At 56.2% G+C, this 22285-nt stretch overlaps 8 protein-coding genes across 8 annotated transcripts; 5 read left to right on the forward strand and 3 right to left on the reverse strand.

The window, feature by feature from the left end:
• Positions 1-1092: 1092 nt before the first annotated feature.
• C8A04DRAFT_29949 (uncharacterized protein) lies at positions 1093-2499 on the forward strand (the record flags this gene model as incomplete). Its single annotated transcript, XM_062781197.1, has 2 exons — positions 1093-1105; positions 1166-2499. The coding sequence occupies 2 exons, from the start codon at positions 1093-1095 to the stop codon at positions 2497-2499; spliced, it is 1347 nt and encodes a 448-aa protein (XP_062635870.1).
• Positions 2500-3895: 1396 nt separating this feature from the next.
• Positions 3896-5629, forward strand: C8A04DRAFT_29950 (plasma-membrane choline transporter-domain-containing protein; the record flags this gene model as incomplete). The annotated part of the gene is made up of 3 exons (XM_062781198.1): positions 3896-4193; positions 4278-5202; positions 5275-5629. The coding sequence occupies 3 exons, from the start codon at positions 3896-3898 to the stop codon at positions 5627-5629; spliced, it is 1578 nt and encodes a 525-aa protein (XP_062635871.1).
• A 2369-nt stretch (positions 5630-7998) lies between these two features.
• Positions 7999-10525, reverse strand: C8A04DRAFT_38281 (von Willebrand factor type A domain-containing protein; the record flags this gene model as incomplete). Its single annotated transcript, XM_062784190.1, has 4 exons — positions 7999-8031; positions 8153-9498; positions 9529-10230; positions 10261-10525. 4 exons carry the CDS (start codon positions 10523-10525, stop codon positions 7999-8001), a joined length of 2346 nt encoding a protein of 781 aa, XP_062635872.1.
• A 614-nt stretch (positions 10526-11139) lies between these two features.
• C8A04DRAFT_13220 (uncharacterized protein) lies at positions 11140-13781 on the forward strand (the record flags this gene model as incomplete). Its single annotated transcript, XM_062777626.1, has 10 exons — positions 11140-11301; positions 11341-11705; positions 11770-12074; positions 12128-12250; positions 12309-12447; positions 12527-12744; positions 13033-13132; positions 13200-13330; positions 13460-13600; positions 13693-13781. 10 exons carry the CDS (start codon positions 11140-11142, stop codon positions 13779-13781), a joined length of 1773 nt encoding a protein of 590 aa, XP_062635873.1.
• A 341-nt stretch (positions 13782-14122) lies between these two features.
• Positions 14123-16101, reverse strand: C8A04DRAFT_29953 (tRNA synthetases class I, catalytic domain-containing protein; the record flags this gene model as incomplete). The annotated part of the gene is made up of 2 exons (XM_062781199.1): positions 14123-15650; positions 15713-16101. The coding sequence occupies 2 exons, from the start codon at positions 16099-16101 to the stop codon at positions 14123-14125; spliced, it is 1917 nt and encodes a 638-aa protein (XP_062635874.1).
• A 323-nt stretch (positions 16102-16424) lies between these two features.
• On the forward strand, positions 16425-17398 carry C8A04DRAFT_38284 (ribosomal protein L1-like protein; the record flags this gene model as incomplete). The annotated part of the gene is made up of 2 exons (XM_062784191.1): positions 16425-16663; positions 16735-17398. The coding sequence occupies 2 exons, from the start codon at positions 16425-16427 to the stop codon at positions 17396-17398; spliced, it is 903 nt and encodes a 300-aa protein (XP_062635875.1).
• A 144-nt stretch (positions 17399-17542) lies between these two features.
• C8A04DRAFT_38285 (uncharacterized protein) lies at positions 17543-18589 on the reverse strand (the record flags this gene model as incomplete). Its single annotated transcript, XM_062784192.1, has 1 exon — positions 17543-18589. The coding sequence occupies one exon, from the start codon at positions 18587-18589 to the stop codon at positions 17543-17545; it is 1047 nt and encodes a 348-aa protein (XP_062635876.1).
• A 1363-nt stretch (positions 18590-19952) lies between these two features.
• On the forward strand, positions 19953-21932 carry C8A04DRAFT_13231 (uncharacterized protein; the record flags this gene model as incomplete). The annotated part of the gene is made up of 1 exon (XM_062777631.1): positions 19953-21932. One exon carries the CDS (start codon positions 19953-19955, stop codon positions 21930-21932), a length of 1980 nt encoding a protein of 659 aa, XP_062635877.1.
• Between the last annotated feature and the right edge of the window lie 353 nt (positions 21933-22285).

Consider the following 22285-nt stretch of genomic DNA (forward strand, 5'->3'; position numbering starts at 1 on the left):
GTGAAATCAATCCAGGAAATAATTAGTTTGACGCCGACCAACTGTAAAAGCCACGGTTACGCCTCGTTTGAAACCTTCCCATAGCACGCCGCCAACACAATCATTAAGCGCACCACAATAATACAACTGACAAGCAAGCAAGACGAGTGGAAAACTATGTGTGAGTTTAGCAAATGCACGGTCCCACTTGAAGTGCATTCTCTACCTATGTATTACACTACACCTCAACCCTTGCTACCTCGTGGAATAACTTCTAACGATCAAATGCAAGAGAAACCACAGTTCTGGGCCAAGCTTCTTATGAACTATTTTATGCCCTCAATTTGTTTCAAAATGCCATTGCCAAACAAATTTGTTCGGCGGCCACGGTTGCCGACCGGGTCTCGGATCACCGGCCGATCACCGAACGCCGGACGCCCGGGTTTCAAACAGGGAACCCCACATTTTCCGGCCGCCAAGCCGGCCGCCGGGGTTTGCGACCCGGATCGGCCAATATCGAGTTTTTAGACGTCCCAGCGAAAGCAGGCATAAGTTCGCGCTCCGCGGTTACACGGCAACTGCCCCTCCTCAATTCTCCCCACGGATGAAACCTTGGCTCTATCAGACGCCTTGGCCCTTTAGGCCCCCGACTTTCTGAAAATATCAGACGTCGTCAGCAGAAGTGTATTTGGGTGGCAGGATCCGTGTTTGCATTGAGGATGATTATGTTTCCAGCGACTCTTGCGTTTCTCGGGATTTGGATGGAATTCGAGTCGGTGTTTTATTTTCTCCAAACATCCTCGCCCCTTGGAATTCCCGTCCTCATTCCCAAGGTGTAGCTCTGGGCCCAGAATGAATACCCGGAGACCCGCCGCCGGCGCCGGCGCGGGAGTGCGAACCGTCCAAAAGGGGCAAGCATACGCGCATTTGGCTTCGCCACGACAAGCGCAGACACGGGGAAATTTGACTTCTCCAAGACAAGCGCAGACACGCGGAAATTTGACCTCTCCCCGACAAGCGCAGAAATATGCGCATTTAGCCTCTCCACGGCAAGCAGAAACTTCGACCACGAGAACAACCAGACGAGTCGTTGCAGGCCAGAATGGCCAACCGATGGAGGTCCTAGGTAAGTCTACCACTTCCTCGGGATGGATCATTGATCATCAATAACTGACAAAACACCTAGAAACCGAACAACGCACTACCAAAAGAACCATGTGGACCCGCGTCTTCTCCGGAGGCGACAAGACCGCGACCAAAAAACCCTCCCAACCAGGCAAATACAAATTCTGGCAACGCACCGGTAACAAAAACACCAACACCCACGCCTCCAAAACAGGCACCAACAGCGCCGGCTTCAACCTGCGCTACTACCGCGAGCGCTTCGCCGAACTGCCCCGGCAGACACAGTTCGACCTGTACATGGCCGGCATGGCGCCGCTGATGACCTACCTCGAGCACCGGCGCTTTAAGTCGCGCAACGCGGGGATGCGTGTGTTGAAAGCGTACCGGCCGGTGCCGGTTATGTATGCCGCGCAGGAAGCGCCGAGCGGGTTTGCGGCGCCGCCGAAAAATTTAAGGCTGGAGGCGAAGATTGCGAAGGAGAGGGATGCCGCGAGGGCGGTGAGGAGGAATGGGAAGGCTACGGCGGCTGCTGCTGCTGCTGCTTCTGCTTCTGTTGCTACTGCTGCTGCTACTGCTACTCATAATAGCACTTCTACGGCTGCCGCAGGTACTACTGTGGGCGCGACGGGGGCGAATGCGGCTGCGAAGAGACGGAAGGTAGTAAAGAAGAAGGAAGAGCAAGAAGACTCTGACGAGGATGCGCTCCCCGCTTTTCCGACGCCGGTAATGTACCAGCAGGAGATGAAGAGGCAGACCCGGGTAGCAAAGGGGAAACAACAATTACGACAGCAACAACCGCAGCAAAAACAGAGAACAAGACAACAGCAAACACCAGAAGAACTTCTACGAGCGAGACAACGAGCAAGGGAATACCAAAGCTCTTACACAACGGCCGACCGCACCACCACAGCCACCACAGCCACCACAGCCACCACAACCGCCCAACGTCAACGTGAACAACAACTGCTCCAACGCGAACCTCTACAACAACAACAACAACCACGTCCGCTCCAACGCCAGGGCAACACAGCCTACGCCAAACCCATCACAAACAGCGCGACGACAGCCGAAACAACCGCAACACCAACACGCCGGACAGCAGGGGTAACACGCACCGCAGCGACGGGTAAAACTCACCAGACGCTGCAGACGGCCCAGACATATCCTACTCGGGCTGTGCATCGAACCGAGACGATGGATGGTTATCCGCAGACTCGGGAGCAGGGTCATGCTCAGGCTCATACTCATGCTCAGGCTCATACGCAGGGTCAGGCCCATACGCAGAGCCAGGGCCAAGTACAGAGTCCAAGGGTTCCTAGGGCAGCGAATGTAACGAGGAGGGCGCAGGGGACGCGGGTGGCTGATTCAGGGGTTGGGTCGTCAGGGCGGGTATGAGGGGCGAGGGCTATCAAGGATGGATGTTAACATCGTGTTGGCTGAGGTACATTATAGGGCCATGTTTGGTGGTATGTATGGGGACGGGTCTATAATTGCTATTTATGCTGTGATATGACGTGACGATGTAATGAGTCTTATGATTTTGTATTAGTCCTGTTGAAACAGCTTGTTAGATTCAATGTTAAGGTAATTTTCCTGCCGCATAATACTTGAGAAGCCGACATCGAAGACTGCATTGGTGTTGTTCGGTTTTGGACGTCGAACCGCTGTTGAGAGTTAGGCGGTACCCTGGCATGTATATGTTGCTTCGGCGGGGCGTATTCAAGCTATCAATTGGTACCAGTGTAATCAGCCACTGTTTCTCGGCATTGCACACTGGATTCATATTCCCATCGTCGCTTCGGAAACTACCATTTTCATCACTAGTTGTTAAATAGGGGTTATTCGGCATCCAACGCAAGTTTTAAGATTTATTTTGTCCCCAATTCGCGGTTCTGGCCGTAATTAGTCGACGTCTTGAAATCCCTGAAACGAATTGCTTAGCCGGATGCTGAATTTCATGACGTTGAGCAAGGATCCCCACTCCCAAGATCGTCAACAGCGACAGTAAAGTCCTAGTCAATTAATTATACGAGAAAATGATACCGGAAAATGATGACATAAAACATTCCGCGACCCGACGCGACCAGGAAAGTTACAGATATCAGATGCGTCACAGAAATAGCAGCAAACGAAGCCAAAAACTCCCTGTGATGAGAAGTCGCCGGCCCGGTGGCCCAGCCCCCGTCAGCCAATGGTGTGACTTGTGCCAAGAATGGAACGCCGATCGGCAAGATTCGCGGGACAAGCTCGGGCCAATCAGCTGCCTGCAACGTGCAGAAAGTGCCCCGATCGCAAAGCTGATCGAGTCGATCCAGAAGCTGGCTCCGCAAGCTCTGTGCGCTCGGCTTTCAGCTCCAACAAACAAACCTGGGACATTTTTTTGACGTCATCCCCACTCCCTCGTCCTCCTTCCCCCGACAACTTTTGCAGCTGAGCGACGGCTGTGAACGACCTGGAATTTTCTTGTCCGACATCAATTGTTAGTGGAACAGTTTCATCCGGTATTTGGCGACCGATAGTTATCCTGGGTATTTCTTTGCGGTGTCCCCCGTCTTCCATATTCTTGGCGTTTTCCGATTGAGATCGGCGATTGACCACGCTCGGCTCACGACGCCTGAGCCAAGATTGTTCGCCCCGCCTAAGAAACCGGGACAACGCTGGTTAGCGCGAAGAGAAAGAGAACGGAGAAAAAACAACTAAAAAAATCAATTGATCAAAACATTGATTGAATCGGCCCTGCACGCTCGACGGCGATTTGTGAATCGCGATAGCGACGAAACAGAATCTCGAAATGGCCAACTACGGCGGCGGCGACGCCGCAAACTATTACAACCAGCAACAGCCTCCTCCTCCGCCCAACGCGTACTACCAGGGCCAACCTCCGCAGCAGCAGTATCAGCAGCAGCCGCAGCAGGGCGGCTATGCCCCCCCGTCGTATCCCCCGCCAGACCAGAAGGGCGAGCCACCGTCGTATGAGGAGACGTTCAAGATTGCGAAGCCCAAGTGGAATGATTTGTGGGCGGGAGTGTTGTTTCTGTTGACGGTCGCGGGGTTTGCGGCGGTGTCGGCTATTTCGATCAATGGCTATGGTGAGTGATGTATCTTCGAGTCTGGTAGTCCTCGTCGGAGAGAGCGGCGGACACACAGGGAGAGGGAGTGAGCTAACAAGACAGCTTCCACCCGTCGCGAGAACTCCGGCGGCATCAACGGCCAGCTCAACTCATTCGGCCTGACGACACACACCATCTACCTCTTCCTCTGGGTGCTGATCACCGCCATCGTGCTGAGCTACTCATACATGTGGCTCGCACGCAAGTTCACCAAGCAATTCATCTGGATCACCGGCATCCTCAACTGCCTACTCGGATTCGCAACCGCCATCTACATGCTCACCCGCCGCTACTACTCCGGCGGCATCGTGTTCCTGATCTTCGCCGTCTTCATGGTCATCTGCTTCATCAGCTGGCGCAAGCGCATCCCCTTCAGCGTGCTGATGCTGCAAACCTCCATGCACGTCGCCAAGAAGCACGGGCACGTCTACCTCGTCAGCGCCATCGGCGGCCTGCTCGGCGCGGCCTTCGCGGCGTGGTATTCCGTTACGCTGGTCAGCGTGTACGTCAAGTACGAGCCGAGCGAGAACAACCCGGCGTGTCGGACGGGTGCGGGCGGATGTGGGTCTGGCAAGGTCATCGGGTTGATTGTGTTCATCACGTTTGCGGCGTACTGGATCTCGGAGTGGCTCAAGAACACGCTGCATACGACGATTGCGGGGGTGTATGGGTCGTGGTACTTTAACTCGCGGAATTACCCGACGAAGGTTACGCGCGGCGCGCTGAAGCGGGCGTTGACGTACAGCTTTGGGAGTATTAGTTTGGGCAGTCTGGTGGTGGCGATTATCAATTTCCTGCGGCAGCTGGCCTCGACCGCGCAGTCGCAGGCGTCGGCACAGGGAGATATTGTGGGCACGATCATGTTCTGCATTGTCGGGTGTCTGATTGGGATTCTGGACTGGGCGGTACAGTTCCTGAACCGGTATGCCTTTGCGCATATTGCGCTGTACGGCAAGGCGTACATTCCCGCGGCCAAGGACACTTGGAAGTGAGTTCCTCCCCCCTCTTCCCAACCAACCTTCCCAACGATACACGATACAGCAACGCTAACAGTAAACAGAATGATCAAAGACCGCGGCATCGACGCCCTAATCAACGAATGCCTGATCGGCCCCGTCCTCGGCATGGGCGGCACCTTTGTGGGGTACGCCTGCGCGCTGCTAGCCTACGTGTACCTGGTGTTCACAGACCCGGCGTACAACAAGTCGGGCGGGTTCACCCCCGTGGTTGTGGCTTTCGCGTTCTTGATCGGCCTGCAGATCTGCAATGTTTTCACGACGCCGATCAGCAGCGGGATTGATGCGATTTTCGTGGCGGCTGCGTGGGACCCGGAGGTGATGATTCGCGATCATCCGGATTTGTATCATCGCATGGTGCAGGTTTATCCGCATGTGCAGCAGGCTATTCATGCGTAGGCGAGGGGGCTGAGGCGAGCGAGGTGAGCGAGGTGAGGGATATCGCGTCAGTGTGGAGGAAGTTTTGAGTGTAAGGGCCGGAATGTGTTTTGGTACGGGAGGTATGTCTAAAGGACGTGGTATGCGAGGTTGGAAAGGAGAGTGAAATTGGGAAATTGAGATAATGACTGGAAGTAATTACAATATAGCGTACCCATAATTGGTTATTCACTACCCTTCCACCTGTACCGCTGCCGTGTCCACTTCAACCGTCCCCGACTGACCAACACCGTGACCCTCTTTTTTTCCCACGTCTTGTCCCTCAACCTCCTGTTGCTTGTTGTCTTGTTTCTCTTCATCGTCCTTCTCATCGCCCTCCTGCCCCTTATTTCCCTCTTCTTCCTTACCTACTTCCTCAACACTCCCTATCACCCCCTTTTCGGCCTCCCCTTTCAGATCCTCCTGCACACGTTCCCCCTTCCCACTCTCAACATCGACATCCACCATATGAACAGGCGTCTTAACCCCCACCAAAGCCGCTTTCACACCCTTCTCCCCCCCAAGCCCATGAATCAAGGCCCGGTGACTGACACAGTAAGCGCAGGCTTTCAGAGCAATGAGGTCCCAGAGGGATTTGGTAGCGCGAAAGTCGCGGGCGAGAAGGAGGTGGGTGGCTGTTGTCCAGAGGAGTTTTGTCAGTTCCTGTGTTAGTGTGGAAGTGTTGTCAGTGTCGGGGTTAGGGTTGGCTGTTTCGGCGGATGTTGTTGTTGAGGTCGAGATATCAGGGTTAGGGTCAACCGTCTCCTTCCCTTGTTCTTTCCCTGCATCCGTCCCTTCTTCCTTCTCTTCTTCCTTCAGTCCCTCCTTCTCTCCCGTCCACTCCCCCAATACCACTCTCAACACCTTCACCACTTCCCCACCCAGCACCTCCTCCGCAACCTCCCAACTCCCAAAGTTAATCGCCCCATCAAACTCCTGATACCGCAGCAGGGCATGCACAAACGATTTCTCGGTCGGTTTCTGCTTTTTCATGCGCAAGGGCTGGGGGACAATGCTTCTATCCCTGAGGCGGTGCAAGATTGGGACGGCGCTGTAGTCAACAGCGTCGTTAACAGCATCGTGACCGGCGTAGTTCCCGCTGACAGAAGTGGAGATGGCGGCGGGTGGTGATCGGGGCGGTCGGGGAGGAGGTGGAAGGGCCCGTCTGTCCTCGTCGTCTTTGTCGTTGATGTTGATGCCAGACTTGGCCATGCGGTTGGATTTGATTTGGTAGCTGCTGTATCTACGGCTGGCTTTGCGATGGCTTTTGCTGGTAGGTCGGCGTGCCTCAACGCCGTCGAGTTCGTATTTGGGCTCACCTGCGCCTTCGTCTTCGGGTCCGGGTCCGGGTTCAACAACCCGGCTGTGATAGATGGAGGAGCGGTCGGCGTAAAAATCGAGGGTTTCGTACGGGAAGGCTTCCTCTGGGCATGGCGGGGACAAGGCTGGTGTTGAAGAGTCGCCTGTGATAGGGGGGTCGTCGGCGTCACGGCCATACTGGATGCATGCGACCTCGAAGATTTCAGGTTCTCCGAACCCCCGGGTTACGGCCGAGGTGTAGGAGTCACCTGGGATAGGGGGGTCGTCGGCGTCGCGGGCTACGGGGGAGGAGGAGAGCGGGTTGCTTCCTCTCTGTGCTGTCTGCGTTGCCTCCTCCGCCTCCTCTGCTTGCTCCGTCGGCTTTGTGTTTGTTAGGCAGAGTGGTTTCTTCTTCTTTCTGGGCATGGAATGAGATGGATGGCGGAAAGCATCAGGTCCCATGGGGACTATGGGCGGGGCAGCACTGCCTGGCCCGCGGTAGGATGTTTCTGCCGGTGGACCATTTAGCTCGGTGAGCTGAGCGGGTGTGAGTTCGATGGTATCAGTCCATTCCCCGGGAGTGAAAGTCGGGAAATAGGGGGTAGATCCCGTGTCGGGCATCACTTCCGCCGGCTTGTACGCCTGGGCCGCCTCAGCGCCTCGCTCGACCAAGCCGAACCGTTTCCGCAGGCGCTCTCGCTCTTGCTTTGGTTCTCCATCTCGATCTCGCTCTCGCTCCGAACGACGGGCTCGCTTCTTGACCCACTCAAAGTTCTCATCAGCCGCCGTGCTGCCACGCTCCAAATGGTTATACACCGCTTCCAGCTTCTCAGCATCCCTCGACTGCGGGGGAGGCGGACTAAGCCCAGGCGGCACATCGGCAGTAGCATTCCACCCCTCGTCTGCCGGCCGCGACTCTCGGTTCATGCTCAGCCGGGGTGGTCCACTATCCCTAGACTGGAGTATCGAAGGCGCGCTGAAATTTGCCGACGGCCTTGAGGGCGGCACATAAGTGGCATCGATCGGGGCTCCACGGGGGGGTGGGGCAACCCCTAGGAAACCACCACGCATGTTCCGCCGCGGCTCTGCAGAAAGGTTGGGACGAACAACTAGGGAGTCGACGATATCCCCCGCGCGACGTCGTGATTGGTCCAACATGTAATTGCCCGACATCGACTCCAACTCAACCGGTTCCAGCGCAGCCACATGTTGCCGAGCTGGCTCCGGCCCTCGAGGCTGCAGCAGATCCTCCCCTGGGCCCGGCTTGACCTCGATGATGCCATTAGCCAGGAGGTCCTTCTCCGACATGGGAAAGGGCACAGCCGGCGGCGGACAGGGTTCCTCCGCCAGGAAAAAACTAGTCCATTTCGACACAAGCGACCACTTGCAAGCAATCTTTTCCGCCTCACGGCGCACCAGACTAGTCTCTTCCCAGGTACCTGGGTACGGACGGTGCGGACCAAGGTGGATGGAGCTAGTGCCGCGCTCGAGGTCATCTAGCATGGCACGGGCGGCGAGTTTATGGAGCGTGGTGTCTGGTTTGGGGAGGACGGTGACGGGGATGGGGAAGATGGTATGCTGGCCGTCGGCTTCGAGTTCGAGGTGGACTGTTTCGAGAGTTTTGGAGCCGGTGGACGGGGGGAGGTGGAAGTAGATGCGGTTGTGGTCGAAGGGACTGAGGGCGGAGACGTCGGCGGGGGAGCGTTTGGCGTCGACGAGGGTGGAGTGAATGATTTTGTCACCCTCCCTCACCCCAAAAACAACCCTCACCGGCCCCAAATGCCGACTCACCAACGCCGCCTTCGTCATCCCGACCACCCTCTCCTCCCACCCCTCGGCCGCTATCCCCTCCGGCACAACTTCCGCATATCCCCCGCCGGCCTTGGCCAACCCATCCACCAACGCATGTGACACCCGGTTCCCAATCCCTAGCGCAAACACCCTGACCCTCCCGCCCGATCTGTCCCGCGCTTTCCGCACTAACTCGATGGTTTGATCGAGTCTCCAGGTCTGCCCGTCTGTAAGGATGATCACGTCAACTATTTTCTTCCCCTTCTTTTCTTTCCCATCACCCCCCTCATCATCGTGGTGGGATTCCTCCTCCTCCTCCATAATCGGCCCCAACATAGCCTCCAGCGCATGGAACAACTCCGTCCCGCCCATATCCGCCTGAAACCTCGGACTCTGCACCCAGTTAAGGGCGTTTTTCAAATTCTCCTGGGTATACGCAACCGAGGATGGCTGCCAGGAACTGTAGGACGTGCCGAAGCACCAGATGTTGAAGACTCGGTTGAGGGGGATGCCTTTGAGGAAGTAGTGCAGGGCCGATTGGAGGGCGGGGATTTTCCGGCGCATGGACCCGGAACGGTCGGCCAGGAGGAGGATTTCATGGGTACCGGCAGGGTGACTAGGTGTTGCTGCTTCTGCTGTTGTAGAAATGGGCAGAGGCGTGGCGGTTAGGCTTTTTGCCGGGAGGGTGAGCATGAGGGTTTTGTGGTTTGCCAAAGTGGGGTGGTGTTCGAGCCAGGCTTGGGGGCGTTGGGTTTCGTTGTCTGCTTGTTCTTCTACATCACCCGAGGTACTGGTACTACTGGTGATATCCAGCACAAAGTCCCTCTCCAACAACACCGGCCCATCAGCCAGCACCACCGACGCCGTTTCCACTTTACTCTCAATCGTCTGCCCGGCCAGATCAGCGAAACTCTGCGCGGTTTGTGAACCACGCTGCCGAGTGACGGTGATGGCGTGGGAGGACGGGCTAGTAATGGTGGTGATGCGCCCGGCCTCGATGATCTCTACGTTGAGGGTCAGACCCTCAGGCACGTTGGTCGATGCGGCGGCTATGTCGGCGTCCTTGGGCGCTGGGCCGTAGCGTGGCGCGATGGAGGTCGGCAAGGTGAGCGTGGTGATGGTGGTTTGGCTGTCGTCGGCGGTGAAGCGGTGTTTGAGCACGGTGATGTAGGTCAGTTGGACTTGAACCTTGGTCTGCGCTGGCAGGTTGCCCAGCGTCGTCGTAAAGATCTCCGGCGTGGCCTGCTCCAACAAACCAGCCGCGGTATCCTGCGTGCGGATATGCTTTCGAAACGCCTGTCTCGCGTCGTCTTTCGGCTTCACCGCGCCCCGGATGATCTTGCTGTTACCGATGCGGCAGGTGAATTCGGTTACCGTGCATCCATTAGGCAGTGGGAAAGTGAAGGCGGCCTCTTTGATCGGCGCGCTGGCATCGTTCCAGAAGAGCTGGGTCACGGCGACTTTGGCGGTGTCCTGCACGATCGAGACGTCGGCTGTGACCGACCGTGGGGGGAGCACGTTACGGCCGGGCTCTTGGACGGTGAACTGCGGGAGGGGGGTTGGAGGATGGCGGATGAGGGTTTTTGGTTTGGCGCTGCCGTAGCTGGCATCGAATTGGGCGTAGGGACCGGGACCGGACCCGGGAATCTGGGTGTGGAGAGCGATGTGGGCGTGGACATCGTGGCCGTAGGACTCGTTCTGGTGCAGTTCGTGTTGGAGTTCGGCGGGGAGTGGCTCGTCGGGATCCCAGAAGATGCCCGCTGCGTAGATGCTATTCCAGGGGGACATATTTAAGCGTTAGTGGGATAAATTGGGGAAAGAAATGAAAAAGGAACTGGCAAAAGAACCGGCAAAAAATGATGAAGCAAATAATAAGTGGGAGATTGAAAAGGCGAAAGAAATCAAAAGCGTGGGATTTCACTGAGTTACAATCTGGAACCCCCTCATTCACTACGAGTATGTTCGAGTACGAATTAATAAGGCTCTCACTACGTTTAAGCGAGGCGCTGTGCCGCTCAACGTTTAGTGTCTGTCCTCCCCTCTGGCTGGGCAAGCACTGCCGCATTCAGGGCCAATCACCAGCATTTATCCCGTGGCTGTGCAGCAGATCCGGCCGGCACTCCTCTAGGCAGACTGAGACGAGAAGTAAGAGGCAAACCCAGATTGTGTGACGATGACGAGTCTACTGAGGCGTACTTTTTACCTTTAGTGTTCCTCTATCCGTAGAGAGAGATCTTGGCCTGCACATTTCACCCCTGAATCTCAATACCACCTCATACCCCGGCCCAACACACAGCTCAACACAACTCAACCTTGAACTCCACTCGCCAAACTAATAGATCAATAACTCCACCAAAATCAACACAATACTCCCCCCAATACTCCCCTAACAAGTCCCCCGCATGGCCTCCCCCATCTCCTTCGGTGATGCAGTCGCCATCGCCAAAATTGCCTACCGCATCGCCCACGCCTTCACACAAGGCAGCAAGTCCGCCCCAGCCGAGTTCCGCGAGGTTGAGAACCAGCTCTACTCTCTCAGCACTGCCCTTTCTGCCCTGCAAGATGTGGCCCGTCAGACTTCTTCTTCCTCTTCTTCTTCTCAGGACAACAAAAACAACAACAATAATAACAAAAACGCTATTACGGACGGTACTACTCCTACTGGGAGTAGTAGTACTGACACAACACCCATTGACCCGTCCCTTGCAGTAATCCTGGAGAACTGCGCCGAGACATTAAAGCACCTGGAGAAGATTGTCGAGAAATATGGTGTGGTGGCTCCAAAGGGAAAGAGTTGTAACAACAGTGACGGGAGTGCCAAGTCGAGATTCCAGAAGTGGAGTGGTGAACTAGTGAAAAACTACCGCAAGATTGCCTGGACGACCGAGGCTGGAGACCTGGCGGCGTTGAGGAGCCAGTTGTTGGTGCATACTAATAGTTTGAATTTGGTACTGGGGACTATATTGAGGTGAGTAATTATTCATTTACTTTGTTGATCGTTTATGAGAGTAGTACTGAGAGAAGAAAACCAGTTCCCGAACTACACGTATCGAGGACAACCTCAAAGAAAACTCGGCCATGCTCCACGACATTCACGTCTGGTGGGCGCAAAATCTCAAAGATGCCACTGTCAAAGGGTCTGCTTCGCCAGACCCAGCTTCGGAAACAGCAGAAGTAGAGGAAGAGTCGAGTGCTGTCTTCTTCGAAGTCCATGGGACTTCACAGCTCCTTTGCCCCCGGGCTAGGGTCCACGACGAGTGGAAAGAGCCTGGGGTTACACAGCTGTTTGTGTGTGCTTGTCGGTCAGAGCGGCATCAAGGGGTGGAGGATCTTGCTTGTGAGTACATACTCCCCTTTTGTTCGTTTGCCTGTGTGCTGATACCGAGGTAGTATCCTCCCTCTCTTTCCCCATCCGACGGCCAGGCGAGATATCCTCATGGACGCTGTTCAAAGTGCTAGACAAGCGAACCAGTCAAATGGTCCCGGTGGAGATTAGGAATGTGAAAGTGGCTGGTAGGAATTCTTTCACTGAATTTGAGTAACGACGGGGTACAGGACTGACTGATGCTAGACATTGCCCTCTTCGAAGAATCCTTCATCCAGCCCCTGACCGACGCCAGAGCGCGCGTGATGCTGCAACAGGGGGTCAGCAACCAGCTTGCGCACTTGTTCGCCGACGCAGCTTATATCCACGCTATCAACCTCCACAGGTTTGTCTACCCTGGTTTCCCAGCTACCGCTCGCCCCCAAAATACTGTTTTACGGAGCTAAGTTCGTCCGCCCGTGTAGCGACCTCACCGGTCTCGGAAAGTCCGTCGACGCTGTCACTTTCTGCGTCAACCACCGCAAGCTGCGTAAAGACAATGTTGAGGGCCTACAACTGCTGAGTTACCGGCAGCTGAGCCACCAAGATAGTCTGCGGGTGAGTAGTTCCGCTGTTGACCATGCCGAGCTGACGATATTTTACGGCGGGGATGCGGCGGATATCACGAGGAGTGTTGTCCATGGTAGGTCTGCCCCTGTGTGTAATATCTGACGTCACGCTTGTTAGGTAGGTAAGTTAGACCGAGCTGGCTAACAGGTAAACTAGTAACGGCAGATACGACCCTGGATATCGAAAGCAACGACGTCGTCGCCATCCGCCAGGTTGCTTGTTTTGGATATAACGGGGAGCAAGAGGTTAGCCACCTCGAGAAAGTGGATATCCTGCTGCAGATGACCAGCCCAGAAGGTAACGCCCCCTAGGAACCGCTGATTGATCATTACATATCTTTGTGTGCTAAGTAAAGAAACAGTCACACGACGACTACACGCCAAACTCGAAGACATGCGCGTCGAGCTGTTTGTCGCCCACTTACAAACGCCAGGGCCGGACGAGATTGTCGTGTTGCATCTGTATGTACAAATCCACCTCTTCACTTTACCCTGAATGGCGAAAGCCCCCCTTACTAACCCCCAAAAGACAAGCAACAGAAGTCCAATGCGAAGTCGCCGTCATCCCCGACGCCGACATCATCATCACCCGCACCCGCGACGGCCAGCACCGCCTCATCGTCACCAGCCGCAATCGGTGTACCGTCCTCGCTCAAATCCGTAAGCCCTATTTGTCCCCCTCACCCTTTTACCCCTGACCTGACCTATAGAGAATACCCATCCATGACTCCATGTGTGAATCAACGGCACTTCAAAGCTACCCATTGCTGACCATGATCAATGAATTAGTACCAACAACCTTCTTCACCTCCCCCTCCCACACCCCCACCTTCGTAGCGCCCACCTGGCTTATCCAACTCGAAGGTGCCAAACGCAAGGTGTATCACTACCCGGAGGGGTTCCGGTTTTTGAGCTTTCATAGCAGTAGCGGTACGTACAATATCCCAGTCAAACGATCATCCAACCCTTGTGTGTTTTCGAGGAAGACAGATTCAAAACTGACTTGCCGATTTGTTGATCAGCGGAGAAAATGTTTGAGCTTGGGCGGACGGCGGTGCTGCAGGGTGTGGAGGCTGAGATGGAGGGGGGTTTGCCGATTCGGCAGAAGTGAAGGGGTTTTGTTTGATAGGGGTGGGTAGAGAGGTGTGGAAGGGTGAGTTGGAGTTGGGTTTATGCCAGAAGGGAGGTGTGTAATATGGTAATGGATGTGTCACTCGGAGTTGGGTTTGTATAGACGCGGTATCAAGAACTGTGACTTACTAATGTCTGCTTGAGCCGGGTGTTACTTACTGCTCACGATATATTCCTTACGCGCTCATGTGGTGGCACAGGATTGGAAACAGGGATTTGGGGACGTAGATGTGGCATTGATACATTCTGCGTTGCACGGTGTGAGAGCACTTCAGTATAAACTCAACCTCACGTGGATTCAACACTACCTAAGACTTCAGCCTATTTCGGCCCCGTCTTACCCGTCGGGATACAGAACAACACCAGCCTCTTCCCCTTCGGCCCCTCCTCACCCTCCTTCCAGTCACCCAACCCCTTATCCACGCGGTAATAACCTCTCCGCTCCAGCTGAATAATATCATCCTTCTTGAGCTGCGCCGCCGCCTCATCACACCACGCATCCTCCAGCGTCTCCGTCACCGGCGTCAAGTAGTCCTCTAGCGTGTCCTCCTCCTGCAGGATATCTTTAGTAATGAGGTAGTCAAAGTCCCATAGCTCGGCAGGCACCAGAGTCTGGCCCTGCGTCGCGAGCCACGTGACCTTCTTCTCCGTCTTCTTGACGTCGCCTTGCAGGTTGAGCTCGGCGCTGAGGGTCGGGATCGGGTCGCCAGCCGCAATCTGCTTGACGAAGGCGTTGCCCCAGGCCATGAGGGTGATTTCCTCGCCGTCCTTGAAGCTCTTGGCGTCGGCTTGGTCGAGGAGGAGCTCGGAGGCGAAGACGACCTTCTTCGTGCCGACGTCTTTGTTCTTCGGGTGGCGGGGGCGGTCGGTCGAGAAGGGCTCGGCGGGGGCTTCGGCCCCGGTGATGGTGACCTTGACGGCGTCCTTTTGCAGGATGGCGGTGTGGCGCGGCGCGATGGGGTCGATCTCCTTCTTGTTGCTGGCCCAGAAGTTGGTCCAGTCCATGGTCACCACGTTGCGGCTGGGGCCTTGCTTGAGGATAAAGTCTCGCAGCGCGGGGATGGTCATGCCGCGGCGGCGGACACCGCGGATCGTCGGCATGCGCGGGTCGTCCCAGCCCCAGACCTTGCCGGTGTCAACCAGTTTGGCCAACTTACGCTTCGACAGGAATGTGCGGATGAAGTTCATGCGGGCGAAATCCCACATGTACACTTGACGCAGCTTGAGCGTGTCGAGGAACCACTGGTACTGGGGGTTCCGGTCGGTGTACTCGGTGGACCTCAACGCGTGCGTGACCCCCTCGTGGCTGTCGACCACGGGGCATGCGAAATCGTACATCGGGTACATCTTCCACTTGGTGCCGGTGCGGTGGTGGGGGGTCTCGACGTTGCAGCGGTAGATAACAGGGTCTCTCAGGGCCTTGTTCGGGTTGTCGACCGACAACTTGGCGCGCATGCAGTGTTGAAGACCCTCCGGCGAACCTTGCTTCATCTCCTCAAAAATGCGCAGGTTCTCCTCGACGCTCCGGTCGCGGCGCTTCGAGGCGATGCCCTTGAACCGCTCGTCACGCATAGTCTCCTGGTCGGTGTCGTCTGCGTAAGCGTGGCCCTCCGAGATCAGCCGCACGCACATGTCGTACAGGTAGTCGAAGTAGTCGGAGGTGTACGAGAGCGCGTCGGGCTTGATACCCATGAGGGCTAGGTCCTCGATAATGGCATCTTGGTACTCCTGCTTCTCCTTGGACGGGTTGGTGTCGTCGAGGCGGAGGCGTAGCTGTCCCTTGTATGCTTGGTGGGCAAAGTAGTCGCTCAGAAGCGCCGCCTTGGCGTGTCCAATGTGCAGATAGCCCCTATTCTCCATCAGTTGACTGCCCGTATTCAGGACGTCCACATTAGCTTAGGGTGTACTTACGAGGGCTCGGGCAAGAATCTAGTCACCACGCCCTTGTCAGCATTCTGTAGGGCAAGAGCGTAGCTCGCACCGGCCTTGCTAGCCGCAGCCACCTTGGCCTTTGCAGCAGCATCCTTGGCCTTGATATCGGCCTGGATCTCGGGGTGGTTTTCCTCAATGAACCGGTACCACCGGGCGAGGTTTACCAAGCTACCACGACCGATGAACGACACGGCAGCACGGTTGCCACGGAGCGTCTGCCAGATTTTGGTGTCGATATCTCCCAGGATGAATCCGTCGAGGTAGGTACGCAGAATCAGGTGCTTGTCCAGAGCCTGCAGGCGGGGTTCGATTTGGCGGAAATCTCCCGTGAGTTGGCCCTCAAGGGCTGTGAGCTCGTCAACCTTCATATTGAAGTCCTTGGTGAATCAATCGGTTTTCAATGAAGCAGAAACAGAGTTTACCACGTCCCGTTCCAATCTCGTCTCGAGTCACGAAACTTTTGGAGGGGCAGCGGGGCACCCATGCTCGGCCATGGCGGGGTCACCGTTTTCTGCCAGGCGGTGAGAGCCCTGGTCGAAATTTCAAACCCCTGCTCCAAAGTGCCAAGCAATTAAGCCCACAGCCAGAAGCAAAGCTCGGACCCCAATTTTTTCTGAAGCCAAGGGACATTGAATATCGACTTCGCGACAATTGCGGCAACGCCCCGGGGTCCGGCGTCCACACCACCATGATGGCTTCCTTTCACCAATGTCTTGCCTCCATGACGAGGCTTAGCCTCAGAGCCCCCGCGCGGCCAACCGCGGCCCCGACAATACCGATGTTCCTCATGCCCGCAGCGGCGACTCCCGCCGTGCGCTACGCTACTGTCAACATGAAAAAGAAGGTTGTGAAGAAGAAGAAGACATACAAGACTTTCCGGAGCTACGATCTCACGAGGATGGATCAGTACTCTCTCTGCGAAGCCATGCGGTATGGTTGGATTTATGTCAATGGTTTTCCGGAAACCTCCCGACTGGTTATGCTAACTCTAAAACCCCCAGATACATCCGCGCCGCTGAGGTTGGCCAGCCGCCAAATTCCGTCAAATACGAACTCGCAGTCAAGCTCAAAACCAACAAGAGCGGCCCCGTGATCAAGAACCAGATCCGCCTCCCCTTCCCCGTTAAAAACGACAGCCGTATCGGCGTGCTCTGCGCCGACGACAGCCCGCTGGTGGCCGAAGCATTGGAGCTTGGTGCCGTGGTCGCCGGCGGGGAGACCCTTCTCGAAGACATCCGAAACAACAAAATCCCATTCAACAAATTTGTCTGCCACGCAGACATGGCGGACGCGCTCAACAAGGCCAGGGTCGCCAGGATCCTGGGTCCCAAGGGCCTGATGCCAAACATAAAAAACAAAACTATCACGAAGGATATCAAGAGCACCATGCAGGATATGGCTGGTGCCGAGGAGTACAGGGAGCGGAGGGGTGTGGTGCGGATCGCGATTGGGCAGCTTGGTTTTACGCCTCATATGCTGTCGGAGAATATCAAGACGCTCATGTCGGCGTTGAAGGTGGATATCAGCAATATCGAGGACAGTTACCTGAAGGCGCTAGACGAGGTGGTGCTGAGCTCGACACATGGGCCCGGGTTCAGCTTGAACAGCTTACTGCAACCGACTGATGGGTCTGTGAAACCAGAAGACCTGGTTTCCCCAATGTAAAGCGGTTATGTCTGTATTATAGATGTATATATGTACGTTGCACGGGTTCACTGTGGTTTCATGTGAGGGGCTTTAAAGCGCGTTCATGTGTGGGTATCTCAAATTAAGCGGCCGTTTACTCGGCCATGTCTCAACCGCATTCCTCTACTTTTCCTTCAACACCTTGACGGCATCGGCCTGTGCGTTCAGGGTTCGGTACACCGCAAGATACTTCAAGACTCGCCCCTGCCCCTTTGGCCCGGCTTTCCGCGACTCCTTCAACGCCGTACTGAGGTCCAACAAGACGGTGTTGCGACAGCGCCGCAACCTTTCCTCTGTCTTCCTCACGAATGGAAGGTCTCGCCCAAGGCGGTCCGCCAATTTCTTGGCCAGCACGTATTCGTTCGCCAGAGCAGCCAGCTTCTTCGGGCTACTACTGACAAACCCAGCCCCTTCTTCCCCCCCATCCCCATCCTCATCCTCACTATCCAACGAATCCAAATCACTCCCCCAATCCTCTTCCTCCGTATCATCATCCTCCTCCCCCTTCCCCAACCGCTCCCCATTCGCCACTCCACCTTTCCCCGGCTTCTTCCCCCCCGCCGATAAACTCCCAACCTCCAACCTCCCCTCCAACCCGCCCACCCGCTCCTCCAACTCCAACATCCTCCTCCCCATCTCCACCGCCCCCTTCACCCCCGCCAACTCCCCATTCACCCTCCCCACTTCCACCCTCCTCTCCCTCACCCTTGCCTGCACCTCCTCCACCGCCCTCCTAAACCCCAACAACGCAACCCTCACATCCTCCACCTTATCCTCCCCGCCCTGCAATTCATCCCCCAGTCCCAAAAACGCCGTGTAATTCGCGTTGACCAATTCCAACAACTCGGCGCTGATGGCTGCGCTGCGGTCGCGCAGTTCGGACCGCAGGTCCTCGAGTGTTTGGTGCCGTGCCGCGGGCCCGCCGGTGTGCAGCGCTGAGAGGTAGGCGGCGGCGTCGAAGGTGGGCGCGAGGAAGTCGGCGCGGGAGAGAGCGGCGGGGAAGGGGAGGAGACTGCCGTCGTCGGAGTCCGAGTCAGAGTCAGAGTCGGATGGGGCACGGTTGCCGCCGTTGGTGTTGGATCTGTGGGAGGGGAGTTCGTAGGTTTGGGAGCTGTAGGAGTAGGAGGAGGGTGGGCGGGAGGATGGAGAGGGGAGGCCGAGTTGGGCCATGTTTGTGGGGGATGTCGTCAAGCTGAAGGAGGTCGAGTATTTTCCTGCAGTTACTCGGCTTACTCGGTTGTTGTAGGCCCGGTTATCCCCCCGACCGGTATTACTGTTTTGGTGAATGTGTCGCGAGTTTATGGGCAACTTCGGAAATCATTGAAAGTGGTGAACATTTCCTGGAGCTTCAAGCCAGGTATTGCTTGGCGGGTTGGTCCGTGCGCTGAAGCCGCCAAACCGCGACGCTCGATCCCATTGGGCCTCCCCAACGACTGCTTGTTCTTCTCAGGTCTGATTGAAGGGGTTAGCCAACTGGGCAGCCCGTAGATAGATCAGCAAAAGATAGATGCGACGCTACGAGACTCAACATATTTCGGATATCGACGGTGCTCCGACCGTAACGCCCTTGCTAAGCCGAACAAGGGCTCATAACTGAGCACATTAACAAACAGGGCCATGCTTGACAAGGTCAAGTCTTGGTTCCATGACACATGCCAAACCAAATGCCCTTTGCAAACTCAAAATCTCCGACATCGCTGCTGTTAAGTGTTGTCCACGGAGCCATTCAAGAACTTCCCCACGGCGAAGCCTTGAATTGTACGACTTCGCCTAGCCAGCCATCGCATTCCTGTTGAAGCTCGCAGGCGCTTTCGCGGACCTCGGGTACACACCCGGAGATACCCTGACGAGAGTGCAGAATCGGGTCCACTCAGACTGCGCTTATCCTGTTTCAGCCTAGTGGATAAAAATTATCTTATCAATCAGTGCTTTCGATCAGCATCTCGTCCCTTCCCCCTTGCCGAATCGCAGGCCCCAGTCGAATGTGCGCTTCGGGGACTCATCCGCCCTCGCTGCCGGAACTCACTTGATCCGCCGGTCCTCGGTCAGGCCATTTCTCGAAGTTTTCATCCGTTTCCACTTCCATGACGACAACCATCACACTCGGCATCATCACGCTTGACATATCGCTTCTTCCAATCCGCCAATTTCCAACTTGCGTTCAACTCCAAGGTTTCAATTGCGGTAGTTACCAAACACTCAAAAAACACCCGATCCCAACTTTCAACGCCCGGCCGAGTTCTTCTTGCGGTCGTCTAGGACTGCAAGTGCGGGGTTGACTTTAACTACCCATTTAACTTAACATTTGCATCCACGATCAACACCTGTCTTAGAGCCACCACAAAGAACAACGGTATATTCGCGGCTTATTTTCACCATACTAAAATTCAACCGCGGTCTTTGTTGCGTCGGCCGTCAAATCACTAAATTTTCGATTGCCGAGGTGCCTTTGCCAACACCGGTGGAATTTGCGATATTTTGTCTTTATTTTCGTCTCACTTTACCATTGGTTTTGTTTCTGAAGATACTCAAAATGGCCGCAGTCACCGCGGCCAGTCAAAACTCGGCGCTCGACTCCGGCAAGGCAGATGCAGCCCCGTTGCGAACGCTGTCCATCACAACCACACGGAGCCACGAAGTTTCGAGTTCCGGCTCTAGCCCCGCTTCAGCCACATCGCCTTCATTCGCCCCCACTCCGACTTCTTCAACCTCAGCTGTGCCGACAATTGCCATTCGTCCGAATGCATCCGCGAACCCTTCCTCCGGCAACTCCTCCGCCATGAACAGCAGACCCGGCTCATCCGCCGTGTCAACGGCCGCAATGTCACTGCCAAAAACCATGTGCATGACCACCAAAGAATGGGTCATCCCGCCACGGCCGAAGCCCGGCCGGAAACCGGCCACCGACACGCCCCCGACAAAGCGCAAAGCCCAGAACAGGGCCGCGCAAAGGGCATTCCGGGAGCGCAGGGCGGCCCGTGTCGGCGAGTTGGAGGAGCAGATCGAAGAGGACAAGGCCAGCCATGATCGGACCGTTCGGGAATTGCAGGAACGAATCAGCGACCTCGAGGTTGAGTCACAGACCCTTCGTTCACGATGCCACTGGCTGGAGTCAATGTTGGAAAAGGAGCGACAGGGACGTGGCAGCACGGCGAGCAACTGGGACAGTCAACAGCAGGATCTGGAAACCCCAACACCACGGCCTCAACCTCCAGCGCCGACTCCTCTCGATACCGCAACACGCCACATGCCCGTCGCCGGGCCGAGACCCGTGGCTCAGCCTCTGTCCATCTCCCAAATTGTTTCCCCCACGGATGAACCGTCCCTTGGGGACCTTACCTGCGGTAGCTGCCAGCCTGCCAGTGGATCGTGCGCGTGCGCAGATGAAGTCATGCAAAACGCGGAGCTTACTTTGGGATGCGGCAAGTGCTCGGTGGGCACGGCATGCGAGTGTTTGGAGGAAACCTTGAAGGCACCGATTTCGGGCTCGGATTTGAAGCGGCCGCCGAGCGCACCCCCGTCCACGTTACCAGAAGACAAGCGACAACGTTCCGACCCCGATATCATCATGGAAACGGATTTCACGGCCATGTTTGCTTCGCAAACCAATAGAGACGCCGCACCATCTCATTTCCAACCCCCTATGGCCTCCATTGAACCTCGCGATGCCTGTGGCTTCTGCAAGGATGGCACGTATTGCGTGTGTGCGGATGCCATGATGTCGCCCGCCTCACTGCCAGCACCGGCCGGCGAGGTCACGGGCAACAACACCCAAACCCGCACTCCGCCACCATCCGACAACGATGTCACTCCTATCACACTAGCTTCTATCGCCCCCACGCCAATGGAAGTCACGGCCACCGGCGCCATCAAGCTCCCCAGGCTCCGCTCGCTCCAGCAACGCCAACAGAAGCCCAACATCCCCCGACCACCAGCCGCCCAACCTAACAGCGGCTGCGGTCCCAACGGCCCGGGTACTTGCGCGCAATGCATAGCAGATCCGAAATCCGGCCTCTTCTGCCGCTCTCTCGCGGCAAACTTCCAAAAGAACAATCCCGGCGCTGCCGGTTCAGCAGGTGGGTGTTGCGGCAATGGTGGGCCAGGGGGATGCTGCAAGTCTACCTCCACCCCCTCCGCACCACCTACGTCTCTACGACCCACACAGCAACAACCCGTCACCCTCCCATCCATAATCCCCGGCCCCAACTCCGAGCCCGCCGCCCCAGGCCTCGGCCTCAGTCTCTCCTGTGCCGACGCCTACAAGACCCTGTCCAGCCACCGCTTCTTCGACGAAGCGGCGGATGATATCGGGTCCTGGCTGCCCAAGCTGCGGGCGCTACCTATACCGCGGCCGTCGCATCCTCATGCGCTTGGTAGCAGGGCAACGGGGTTGAATGCGCCGGGGCGCGCTGGGTGTGGGAATGGGGAGCGGCTGGCGCCGATTGAGGTGGAGGCTGCGAGTATTATGAGCGTGTTGAAGGACTTTGATGTGCGGTTTGGGAGGGGGGAGTAAGGGATATGAAGTCGAGATGGGGGTAGTTCATCCTGTTTCATCTACGCTGGTGTACATATTGGGTCGGTTGCTTCATTTGGGTGTAGACATCTCTCAAATGCGAGGAGATAAGACGGCTCCAGCGGGGAGCGCGGGAACCAGGAAGCAACCCTGGGAGAGCAACCCTACTCAACCAGGAAGATCAAGAAAGGAAAGGAGGGGTTGCACCCGGGGAACCATCCCAACCGCCCCGGTGCAGGACGGGAAAGTCATGTGCTTTGACATCCATCCACCCACCCCAGCAGCAGAACAAGTTCGAAAAGAGAACACAAAACAGTGACAATTAAAAAGAAACCCGCATGGCCCGCCTCATA

The sequence above is a fragment of the Dichotomopilus funicola genome (genome assembly GCF_033296635.1).
Source record: "Dichotomopilus funicola strain CBS 141.50 unplaced genomic scaffold C8A04scaffold_44, whole genome shotgun sequence".
In the NCBI taxonomy this organism is placed as follows: Eukaryota; Fungi; Ascomycota; class Sordariomycetes; order Sordariales; family Chaetomiaceae; genus Dichotomopilus; species Dichotomopilus funicola.